We start from the raw sequence: 13430 nt of genomic DNA, 5'->3' as shown, positions 1-13430 counted from the left end.
GTGTGGCTAATTATGTAAACAGTTAAAGCAGATTTCCACCTTTTTATTAACTCCTAATTGTTGTATATTTTACTCCTTTGTATTTGTGTCACTTCATAGACAATAAAAGGTGGTGTATCAGAAACAAGAATTGAGAAGCGCATTGTCATCACTGGAGATGCAGACATTGATCATGATGAGGTGAGTTCATTTGTTACATTTTTGGGGAAGCTTTTTAATATATATAAGGTCCAAGAAAAGTTGATATAAAAGTCATGGCAAAGTCAAAGGAAGGTGGAGAATTAAGGGGATAGAGCAGCTTAAACGGATACGGTAACAGCATGCATAGGGGTTGACTCTGCTAGACAGTGAATGATGTGCTATTCTAGTTTGAATGTACTTCTATAAGGAAATCTGATATTGCAAGTTATAATGAAGAGAAAGGAGTAGAGGGCAATACAACATTTTGAAATTAGTTTGCATGACTTCTAAGTAACCATTCTTTATTTCTAAATGACAAAAGGGTAGAGCCTGTATTGTATATACATTCTATTTTAGAAAACCGGACACAACAAGGATCATAACTTGAATGCTGTTATTCCAGGCTTTCCCTTTTTTATTATTATTTATTTATTTTAGAAAGATTGGGTTTGACTGGAGAACGTGTCCTTTAAATGCAAAATGATCTAAAAGCAGAAGATACAAAGTATTTTTCGGATATACACATACTGTGAATGACAGTGAAGACACAAACAGTGATGACTAGTAAATTGGTGTTGATAATTAAGTTAGGCCACAGCTTGAATTCCTTCAATTTGTATGGCATTCGGTTTCACCAAACTTCTTAGACTGTAAAGTGGTTCTGTCAATTGATTTTACTTGGCTGATTAGTCGGGCTGTAAAGGCCCTTGTCTTCAGCAATCATTTACAACACTGCAGAGCAGCCAGAACTTGGTGACTGCTGTTGTGCTGGCATTTTTTTTTAGGTGCGATGGCTAGGTGATTTCATGGCCAGAACATTTTAGACAAAGCTTCAACAGTCCAGCACTTTGTGTTTTTTAGACGGTGAGAAAGAAATATTTAAAAGGGACCTTTTATTTATAAGAGAATATGTAGGCTGATTTACATCGAGTTACGGGCCTAAAAGAACAGCTTTTTATTTTTGCCTACAGTGAGCAGGAAAAACTATTTGAAAAGTATCTTTGGCCTCAAATTATTAAAAGGTAGCATATGGCCTAGGAATATTTGTCTTTCAACACAATTTTAAACAGTTATTTTCTCTTCCAGTAAGTCTTGTACCGACTTGCTTGTGGATTTTGCACCACATAGTACTCCACATTTTACTTGTACTTGTTTTTGCCTCTTGTAAGAACTGAGAGCAATCACACACGGGATAAGTTAGTTATGTTTTTAAATGGGTCTTTATTTCTGTATGGATCTGGAACAGGGTTGAAACATAGGCCGACAGGAACTAATGGTGAATCTATAAATATTAAGGAATTATTATAATTATAATTGTTCTTTTATAACATGCTTAATAACGTAGACTTGTTCCAATTTCTAAGCGCGAGACCGGGATTTGAAACTGTGTTGCTATGTTTTGTCTTGCTTCCAAGACAAACGTGTTTCCCCTGAGCTATCCTCCTGGCCCAGTAATGACTCAGTAAGAAAGTGCACATGAGAGGACCACACATTGGATCTTCCAGTTATTTTAAAAACTTTGAGTCAAGTTTCCAACAAATCAATAAGTTCAGAAACCTAAACTTATTAAATCCTTGCCACTTTAAGGAGACCCTGTTCTAGAAAACAAATGCCCAAAGAAGTTGGCAACGAAAATATCCAAACCTAGTCTTAGCAATTCCTTAGCCTTCTGTTTCACCCTTTACTTAAATGGAACAGTGTCAATTCTCAGTCAATAAGAGTTCTCAAAACCCTATTCTATGGATGTCCAGCCCTAGTCTGGAAAGTAGTACACAAGGTTCTCCTGGGAAAATGTGTTGAGGTACAACTGACAGAGCCAAACTCTCCTCTGTTGTCTTGCTTCCTGGATTGACATTTAAGCTTTCTACAGCTTCTCCAGTTTCAGTCATCAGGTCTAGAGCTCTCCGCTGCCTCTTATTTGCCAGCTTGTACGGCTAGGCCTCTCTAGAGCCTATGGACTCACAGTGGGACTTTACCTCAACCTCTGGATTCTCCACTTCATCAGATAGGCCTCTGAGGGGACCTCTGGATTCCCAGCAATCAGGTGTAGGTCTCTCGGACATTTTAGTTCTCAGCTTTCAGCTGTAGTCTAGGACCTCTTATTTCTCAACATTCAGATCGAAGTCTCTCCTGGACCCTCTGATGCACAGCATTCAGATGTGTCTCCAGCACCTTGTGGTTCTCAGCATTCAGATGTAGATCTCTCCAGGATTACTTGTATCTCTTGCCCTCTTGTATCTGGGTCAATGTTTGTTGGTGGGTTCCCATCAAAGGCTCCACCTCCTCCCAGCCACCCACCTGTCTCTGCAGAGAGTGGCGAAAGCTACATCCATCTTCTCCCGGTCTGCATGCCTTCCTGGTACTAGCCGGACGCTTCTCTACCTCTTAGGTGTTGTCTGTACCATCATTGGTAATTGGCTGTCACCAGTGGTGCCTTGTATCAAAGTCTTGTATACGTTTATTCACTTGGTTTCCCAAACATGGCCATAACCAGTCAGTTCTGTGGCTTTCAAGGCGTGGCATGACCTCACTGCCATCTTGGATTTACGATGGTCTCTGCTTGCTGCTATGTAGTGCTCTGTCTCTACTTGTGATAATGTGAGAGCTGCTGCAGCATCTTCTCTCGACCCACCCCGGCCGACCCTGCTGTTATTTCTTCTGCTTATGGGTCAGTAACAAACAATTTATAATTGCAGTCTGTCAACTGTATGGTCTTGCGGCTTTAGATGGGGAGTCTGCAGGAATGTTGGAGTTTCTGTCTGCGAACAATTTCACCCTTAAATGAAGGGGTTTGGGAATAGTAATCACAATAGATGGAGTGTGGCAAGAAAGTCTCTTATCAGGAATTACCTTGTCTAAGAGGAGGTGCAGAACCTGCAGGATTCCACTCTTTCAACCCTCTGCTAGTTGCATTGTGAGTGGCCTGACCATCCCAGTCCTTGGTGGCTGTCCCCCTCACAAAAAAGGATAGGAAGGTCTGTCAACTGACCACACTGTACTTTTGGTAATGTGAAATGTTTTGTATGGGGTCAGTGATGGTAGGCACGAGCGCTGGCAGGTTGTTTTGTTGTGTGACACCACAAACTGCTTGGTGACGAATTTTGTGCTAGGTGCTTGATTGACTACAAAACAACATAACAGATCACTTTAGATTTTGCATGTACTTGATTCTTCAACTAGCTTTAGAGAATGTTAAATTGTTTGGAAGGTGCTGTTGTTGTGTGTTATAACAAATCGCCCATGTGAAAAACGTATGTCAGCCACTTAATTGACTTACGCAAAATGATGACTTGTCTTGTTTCATTGTTTGGGACTATAGTGGGGAACTCGCAAACAGCATGTAAAACTACATTAGCATTGTGGAGCTGTTAAAAATTACATTGACCACCATTTTCTGGAGCAACAGTCCATTCCAGTGAAGGAAAATCCAAAGCGGGCTTAATTGAAGTCATGGCCTCAGGGCGTATTGTGCTTCAGACGACACCACTGAACCTGTCCATTAAGAACCATGTGGAAATGATTGCCTTTCCCATGGTCCATGGGCAGCCATGGTTGTTCAACCACAACTCCTTAGTTAATTGGGCCACTAGTACCATAATCTTTGGATCTGGGAAATGTACCACTACATGCTGTACCATGCCCCAACCTGCTCTGGCATGTTGTGCCAGAGAAGGGATCCGGGCCAAATGATCCATTCCTGCCAGTTTGTGCCTGCCGTGTATGGCAAATACTAATTTGCATTTCCGAAACCTGAGTTGATTCCCTTAACTCCACAACACCCTTTCTGCTGCGGAATTCAGCTGTTACGTGATAAGGCAATCAAATCGATTCCCTCACTGAGAATCAAGAACTCCAGATGTACCTGCAAGACTGACTGGATAATGGCTATATTGGTTCCTTTCGGTTTCCCACAGGGTTACCCACGTTTTCCATACTGAAGAATGAGGGCGCCCTTCTGCCCTGCATGGAGTTCAGGTATTTCAAAGCTATAACTAGAAAGGACCTGTATCTGCTTCCCCTCATCTCGGATAAATTGAAATGGTTACATCGGTGCACCATTTTCACAAAGTTAGACCTACGAGAAACTTCTCACCTTCTCTGCATGAAAAGCACGGATGATTTTAAAACGGCATTTAAAACACATTTAGGACATTGAATATCAAGTAATGCAGGTTGGGTTATCCAACACACCCACAGGTTTTCCAGAAATTCATGGACTCGACATTTACTAACCTACTGGCTCTCCATTTGGGTTTCCTCAACGACATACTGCTATTTATTTTGTTTATATTTATTTAATTTGTGTGCTATAGTTTAAGCAAATATTTTACACAAAATGAGGGAAATAACAATAAAAACCATTAAGAAACATTAAAAACAGTTGCAAATGACAATATCTCACCATTCTACCTAATTCATCAATTTCTCAATAAGAAGCATCTAAAAGAAATAATCTTTACAATTCATCGTAAAATTCAAATACAAACATCCCATAATACATAGAAGCATTACATCTCGTATCACACGAATATGAACATAGTTCATAACATTAAAAACCATATTACATCATCATAAGTACTTTTCAATGGTGTCCAGTCAAAGGATCGAATATAAAGGATCGAATGACCTTTTGCTCGAATGCAAAAGGATTGGAAAAAAAAAGAGTCGAATTATTTTATTTATTTATATATATTTTTTTTTTTGTTTGGGTTGGTAAAAAAATGTTTTTAAAAAAGAAAACGGCAGGTTGGAGGGGGAATCCCCCCATAAAAAAAAATGCGACCCTTTTTTCGGTCCTTTGACTGTCGATCAAAAGGCATTCGATCCTTTTGTTTTCGACCCTATGACTGGCAACCCTTTTCAATAGTCAATTCCTATAGCTCATTGTAGAAATGCAAAGTGTGCCACCAGGGTTAAAAAGCAAATGGTACCAAGAGGACATACCGTAATATAGCATATAGTGCCCTAAAGTATTGATTCGAATAGCCGCAAGTGCCCCGCAATTCACAAACAAGTGTTGTAGGCTCTCAACTTCCAGAGCACAGAAGTGATACAACGTAGACTCTCTTTCAACATTTGCTCTTGCCCCCAAACTATCCCTTGTTAGGGCCAAATTGACTTTTATTCACAATATTGTGCCTCCACACCTTGGAGAAGGATGCTTACGCAAATAGGAAGGAATTCTGTCAATCGATTTTATGTCCCATCTGAAATGTTCATGTAACTTATATTTCTACAACATCTCCCTGTTACGAATCCAGTCCAACTCCTTAATCTTTATCTTTACATTATGGGGAGAACAAGTCCGCTCCTTTATGATTGACCCTATAGTTGCTCACACAGAGAGACACAAATCTGCCCACAAAGCCTTTATTTTGGAAGAACCACTTGACCATACCTCACTAAATTTTATAATGACAGTACCAGTGGGAGGTAAAAAGCAAACCTCTAAACAGTTGAAGACATCTCCAAACTATTCACGCCTATAAGAATAGCAGGACCAGCTTGTGTCTAATTGCCGGCAATGGAGTACCCTGCGGAAGTCGTAAAACCTTCTTCCAAACCATTTTTCGGATGCGTCAAAACTCCTCAAGGGACACACATTGAATCTAAGAAAGTTCAAACTATGCTAGACGCGAAGAGCCCCATGGCGTTACCGAATATTAATACAGAATATTACAAAATATGTTGGGCCTTTTCACATTATTACCAATAGTCCATTTGAACTACGCCCATTTTCTACTCTGTTGTTTCCATCCTCTTATATAGAGATTGAAAGTTATATTGGGATCCATCTGCAGAAGAAGTCTTTGAGGCGATAAAGATATCACCAATGCATGCTGTGACAAATTGCACAATTCAGTCACTTCTCCCCTGGGGCTTATTTCCTTTTGAGGCTAAAGAGGTGAGCCTGCTGCTCAATACCCTTTCTAGGGGTAGAGGCAAGCTGGACCTCACCGGGAGAGACTCCACCTTGAGGAAACGGACTCCCGTTCCGATGAGGAACCCCCTAGTCAAATTACCTATGGCCCAACAATAACACTGCCAGAAGAAGACAAGAACAAGCTGAGATTTGTTATTGTGAAATAGAACCATTGAACCACCCTGAAAGGAAATACTTATGTGATACTCGGATGAAGGAAACCCGTGGAGTTATACGGAGTACAAAGGTGACAAAGAAGGACTTTGACGTTGCGCCGGGGAAGGCCCACATCAGTGTCATTAATCCAAGGGGTGGAGACTTGGATGAGAGAGAAGCCCGGGAGCTTCAAACCAGCTGTGGATGCGAAGCTAGGAGGAACAGAGACCCGCTGCCGCTGATGTGGAAAAGAGGCTATCGCGTGAAAGCCAGTGTGCTATACATGAGAGAAGCTGAAGGGAAAGAAACCGAAGGACGAGTGCCGAATGAATCCAAAGTACAGAGCAGAGTGTGGTGGCGTGACCGAGAGCCGGTGGACTGAGAAGTCAATAAACTACATTGATACCACTAATCGGAAGACAGCTTGGAGCCAGAAACAGAAAAGCCAACTTGACAATCCCTGAAGATGGCCCCAACCGCATCGCAGACGTAGTGGCACAACCCCCAAATCCCAAAGGTAACGGGGGGAGCGGCAGACCCGGGTGGGGGATCGATAATAATGCATAGAACATTCCTACTCATCCAAGTAAATGACAAATATTTAAGAAGAGTGAAAATGATTACTGGAGCGCCAATCCTTGTGCCAGCAAAGAACAAGTGTTGCTAAAGTGAGAATCATCACTGGAATGCTCATCCTCGACCCAGTAAAGTAGTAGTATTGCTGAAGAGTGAGAATCATTGCTGGAATACATAAACTCGTCCCAGTTAAGACCAAGTGTTCGGATTAAATACGAAGAGTGAGAATCAGTATTTGAATCCTTATATTAGTCCCAGTGAAATTCAAGTGGTGGAAGTGTACGAGAAAAGTGAGAATCATAGATCAAACAGTCTCCTTGTCTCAGAGAAGAGAAAGAGATATAAATCAATAAGAAGGGGCAAAAGCAGAATTGGAACAATCTCCTTTATCCTAGTCAAGAAAAGGATTGGACATTTATGCAAGAGAGAGTCGAAGGAGGAGGAGTCGGAGGAGGAGTCGGAGGACATTCTCATGTGCTTTAGTTGGTTTTGATAGTGGTATATTCAGTTAGATTAGTTTGGACAGTGGACTGAACTTCCTTTTGGACTTACAGACAAAGGACAAGCACACTAGTTAGTTTTTGTTAAGTGGGAAAACCCATAGTTTAGGGAAAGTTAGGAATGTTATTTTCTTGTGAAAAAGAAACTACCTAAAAATGGAAGATCAGATGCTGTGTTTTCTGACTCGCCACAATCCATATTTCAACATCCAGAAAACACTTAACCCTTCATTGTGGAATCTGATGCCTTAGTCCTACCAATAGGAGGGTTAGAGTTATAAAAAAGAAAGAAAACTGGTGGCATTTGAGGAGTGGAAGCATCACCTACTAGGACAGGTTCCAGTGGATATATATATATATATAATATAACTTCATAATAACCTACATACCCAGTGGGCAAAACAAGAAGGTTGATTCCTTGTCTTATTCCCTCAGCAAGTCCATCCCGAGACAGGACTATGGCTCACCTATTCCGACGGGAAACTATTTGCTATCCACCTTTCTAGATGGTTTAAGTGCAACAAAGTACAAGATCTGGCCTCCCAATAACTCTGATCTGCTCAATGGACTGTTATTCATTCATTGCAAATGGTAAATACTAGTAGGTCATGCAGCAGGACATGGGGGTACTCATGCCATGCTGGAACACATCCAGAGAAACATTTGGTGGCCAGAAATGGCCTCCAAAATATCATGTGTGCATCTACCAAATATGTCAGCAGGTGAAAGTTCTATGAAGGAAGTCCCTGGGGTTTTTGCAGCCAATGGAGATATCACAATATCCATAGCATACCATCAGAACAGATTTCATTGTTGACCTTACAGTGTCTAATGGAAATATCTGCATCATGGTCGTAATAGACTTAAAAGATTAAGACTAGCTAAAACAATCTAACTCCACAGATTTGTCAAACTCTAATACCATTCCATACCTGCTGATGTCCCAGATGAATATCACACCTGTTTCCCTGACCTTTTCAACAGTGATCCTGCTTAACTTCAATACAGCCTGGGAGAAAGAACACCACAAAAACGTACTGAACGCTTGTGGGCTAGGGTGTCAAGCATTGTCTTTAATCAGTTTGATGCTTCCCATCTGAAGACAGCCAGCATGTTTGCGTAGCCCTGGAACATTTTAATGGAGATCACATAAACAATGCTCCAAGAAACTGCATTGTTACCTATTCACTTTAATATAAATTGGGAGCCCTCTCGGAACTGATCAGAAAGAACAACTCTACTTCCAGATGTATGCAAATGACATGCTTGTTTAAATTCAACTAGAATGGATCTAAGATATTTTATTGAAGGACAATTCCAAGAGCAATTATCACCATTGGAGGGGTGTCACAGATGACACAAGAATTACTCCAATTATCGGAGAGGTTCAAGTTCTTTTTCTGAAATATCAATGGGCACTAGGGCCATACGTCTTGTAGCCAAGCACCTCCTCCCTAGCCCAGATGTCCTTAGTCCCTGGTAAGTATAAATCGGTTGTTTTCCCCTCAGTATGTTAAATGTTTAAATAAGCAAAGGTGTTAACCTAAAGGCCCTTGGTCTTATCTCCCGAATCTCCCTGAGGACTTCCCAACTTTCGCTATTCTAAACAGTGCTTCGTTTTCTATAGGGAATAGTTCCTTGCAAATGCCTTGTTTCAGTCAGGCCTTTCTTTCCATGCTCACACTCTCACCCTTTTCTAGTCCGGTCTTCCTCTCTTTTCCTTCCACTCCAACCTCCTCTACTCCCTTCCCTCTCCACTCACTTATCCCTCTGACTTATTTCATCCCTTCTGGGCCTTGCCTCCACCATTAGACGTTAATACTTACTCTCTGTGGACAATACTCCTTCCTCCACACTACTAGTCCCTCCTCCACATTACTACTAATCAAACACCCTCCTTACACTTCACAATCACTCCTTAAACTTTCTATTTTGATCAGACTTGTCAAACTACCTTGCAATACCACTTTCACTCACTACCCAATAGCTCACCTTCTGCAGAAATCCCCTTCCCAATACACAGTTACTTCCCCCCTCCTGCTGGTCTCTTGGTCCTCACCTGAACATCCCATGCTTCCTGTGGACGCCCTTTATATTCCTCCTCATTTCTGGGTTGGCTCTCTGTCCCAGGCCAATCTGGCCCTGTCTTTCCCACCTGGGATGCGCTGTATGCCGGCAAAATTACAAATCGGGGGTGTGACAAATCCAGGGAGTTCCTCCCCCTTCTCCCTAAGGCAGAGCCGCCATCTTTGGATTGCTAGATGAGCCTGCTACGCAATACTTTCCCTAGGGCACAGGGCAAGCAGGATCCTGCTGAGGACCCCACCCCCGGCCCACTTTTGGGACAAGGAATCATATGATGACAACATCCCTTTCCTCACACTGCAACATATTTATGGGATATATGGGAACTGATCAGGAGCATCAGGTACAGGGTCCCTTTAAATTGAGAGGCTTGGTTTCTGACCTGTATATGGTGCAGCATTTCACTGAATGTCAGGACCAACTGGATTGTTACTTCCATCTGTAGGGGAGGCATGGTATCACAAGCAGAGACTGACACAATGGGTACAGTTTGTAAAACCTTTATTTAAATGGTTGGGATTGGAAAAACTCCTACTCTGCCCTATAACTAAGATGGCAGTAGTCTCGACCATCAAATAATAAATACCGCAGTAGTAGTAGAGTCTGTCAAATCAAAAATGGCATATGCTAACAAAAACCTAATGCTTGCCCGATCTCTTGTACAAAAAGCATGAAAAGGACAAATGTCTACAAAAGGAAAATTCATTGTTCAAATGATAATGTGGTTGAACCAGCACTCCTCCTCACGTTAGGCCTTACGGAGAAAGGCGATCCTTGTAGGCAGGATGACATGCTCTGGCTCGGGTGAGGGACCTCGACGCGTGAGGGATCATGGGTACAGTGGACGTCACACTAGGGATAGTATTACTGGCACGCCCTGTCGACGTCCCTTTTTTCGAGTTTCAAAAACAACAACTGTAATACTCTGCAGCTTCCACTTTATGTCGGCCTATGCACAGCATGTAAATCTAAGCAGATACAAGCATCAGAAATACGATTACGGTGAGTAATGTATCATATATATGTGTGTGTGTGTATATATATATATATATATATATATATATATATATATATATATATATATATATATATATATATATATTAATTACATGGCCACGGTAGTGGCCATGTAGTTATGGTTAAGTTGCTGTTTTCATAGGAAGAGCACTTTTTGGGCGGCTTATAACTCTGCTCCCCCTGGACGAATCCTTACCAAAGTTTCCAAAAGAAGTATATGGGCCACTCTGAATTTGTTTCCAAAGTTTGGTAAGGATTAGTCAAGGGGGGCCAAAGTTATAGGGGGGGACCCAACACATCTTTTTTTCCCATAGACTGAACGGGGCAAAAACTTTGCGCACGGCTACAGGCGAAACCACTGGACGGATGTTCATTAATTTTGCGGCAGGGGCAGGGGCTTGTTCCCCAAAGCGTGCTTTTGTAAATTTTGTGCGAAATCTTATTGTAGTTTCCTTTAAAATGATCAAAAAATAGCTCTCTAAGAATTAGTGATATCTATGTCCGCTCCACGGTCCCACTTCCCTGTTCGCTGAGTGGAGAATATTTCTATTGGCTAATCCATGGCATGCTGTATGTCAAGATGTTGCGCTTTCACCGATTGGGTCTGCCGCAGCGTCAAATGCGTAGCATTCTTTTGATATGGCCACCATTGTCACTTAGTTTTTGAGTTGTACGCCGAAATCACTGCAAACAAACCCTTATGGAACCTTGTGTCGAAAGGTAAGCATTACTTATAAGTGACAGTAGAAAGTGAAACAGTACTTTGTTCTTGTTACCACTATTGTACCGTGCACTGCAACTTGGTAGACAATGTACTACAATCCTTTACTGCGTCTTTGTAAGAAGCCAACACCAACATTACTGCGGTTAGACTGGCGTCCTGTATTTTGGAATGTGAGGCAACCACCTGCACGGTTTCGTAAACCAAGCACGTCTGCACGTGGTCGGGAGTAAAGGTTCTCATGAGTGACTGCTGATATGTAGTAGCAAAAAGAGAATTCATTTGCTTTCAGAGTGAAGGTTAGTTCATCTCATTTCATTTTTTCAGTAGGCGCTCAGTATTGTCGCGCACGCACCAAACCTCATAAGGGTCAATTGTTTTTCGACCTTGACATACAGGGAACAGAGACAGAAAGAATGTAGGGAGTCACAGTTTGTGAAACATTCCCTTTGATAACTTATGCTTCAAAAAGATTTGTGAGGCACATGAAATATCAGTTCCCGTGGAAGTCTTCTAGCAAAGAACTACTGTGCGACTGCGGAGGTCGAAATAGAGCCGGTGCAGATCATGTAAGCTTATTTTAGAGGCCTGTACACCAACCTGCCATTATTTACTTAGTCTGGAAAAAAAAATATGTATAACTTGTAATGATTTTGAAAGTTTGTGTGCAGTTGAAATTTCATATTGCACATTACCGCCCTTTTGGAAGTTTGTGTGCCGTTCAGAATTCATATTGCACATTAGCGCCGTCTGTACAATGTTACTACAATTTCCACTATTACCTACTTTTTTAACTACTGTACATTGTCGCCTTTTCTAAGGAGTCAATACATTTCCCCATATAAAAATAATTGTTTATAGAAATGTAATGTGTTACCCTTTACATTTCCGCAAAGGCTTTGTATTTATGCCTTTTTTTTGTCATTTTATCCGCAGCTACTTCCTTCCATACTGCGAATGTCATGGACTTCAGCGTCCGACTGATGGTTTCTTTAATCGTCAAGTGCAGCTTTTCGTTACCGGTTGTATGTGTATCATCATTGAATGGGATGACCAAATCGGACCTCTATCTCCGTACGTGGTTGTAGCAGTAAGAAGCAACATACCATCCTTTCTGGTGTCATAGGTCGCAGCCATTCACTTTGCCTTGTAAACCACTGTGACAGGAATATGCCTTCTGTGTCAACAATGCATAATTTCAGTGTGGTTAAACAACAATGTCACCAATGCCAGTAACATTATAAGTAACATAATATACTTTCTGATGGACTACATCACAGCGATTGACGCCGTCTTCACAATGAATGTGAGAGGAAACAGACTACTGTGTCGCCACTGCATACTGTGTATGTGTTAAACACTGTGGCGCCAACGCATGGTGACTGTGTGGGAAAACATCTACGTGACCGTCAAAACTAACATTTTAATTGTGCAGCAGGGACACACATTTCTAAATTCTTTGCAACTGAGAACAGGGCGATGATTTAACACTGTGCATTGTGAAATAAAAGTCCCTTACTACTGCTCACATGTTAGTGTGTTTTTTAACCATTTCATGTTCCCCTTCATAATCTGCCATGCTACGTTGCGGGGTGTAGCATGTTCTTTCATAGGTGGCGTATCACGCTACGAAAGCCTTTATGGAATAATTTCTTTACGCTGCCAAGGTACATTATCCAGAGCGCTATTGGACACCACTTTCTTTGGCAACGTTCGGCTCAGGGCCATCTATTATGCTTTCGTACCGTTAGGGTACATTCTGAAACCCAAATGCCCCAATTATCGAGATCAGTTCTGCATGAAGACACTATGTTGTCAGATTTGGTATCTTTCTATAAGTGGAAAAATGAGATCAGGTGCAGTGAAAGTGTTTGCTGAACAGAATCGTTTCAAAAGCAATGCTTCCTTATACCTTCTCAGTACACCTTTCTTCACCCACCTCACCTTGTGACACTTACACAAAAATGGGTGCACAGGTCAGTGGTAATGGTGTTGCTTGCAATATTTCTACCATTAGTGCACTTCGCATCACAGGGTTTGTTGTGATTTTGTCCACACATTAGAACAGTAAGTCTTTGCCTTCTGTACGCACATTTTTGCCAAACATATTCCCTGTATGTTACACACATTTATGGAAAGGTCATTGCGCACAGACAAACACCTTTGTGTTTTACATTTGGTAGTGTTTTCACACTTCACAAGTGTCGTCATGTACATAACACAACAACGGTACGTCTTTCGTCTCTGAAGAGTAAGCTGTAGGAATGCTCAC

General features: G+C 41.6%; 1 protein-coding gene across 18 annotated transcripts in view; it reads left to right on the top strand.

Annotated features, from left to right (window-relative positions):
* Positions 1-13430, top strand: part of EPB41L2 (erythrocyte membrane protein band 4.1 like 2) — a 1866207-nt gene that overhangs the window by 1795097 nt on the left and 57680 nt on the right. For all 18 annotated transcript variants that reach the window (XM_069607396.1, XM_069607395.1, XM_069607398.1 and 15 more), the window contains one exon: positions 100-180. In XM_069607396.1, coding sequence (XP_069463497.1) covers positions 100-180 — 81 coding nt within the window. The remainder of the gene's footprint in view (positions 1-99; positions 181-13430) is intronic.

This window comes from Ambystoma mexicanum, chromosome 4q (assembly GCF_040938575.1).
Source record: "Ambystoma mexicanum isolate Mex_15411 chromosome 4q, UKY_AmexF1_1, whole genome shotgun sequence".
NCBI classification, from domain to species: Eukaryota; Metazoa; Chordata; class Amphibia; order Caudata; family Ambystomatidae; genus Ambystoma; species Ambystoma mexicanum.
The sequence above is the reverse complement of the archived record's forward strand: the minus strand, read 5'-3'. Positions and strand labels throughout refer to the sequence as shown.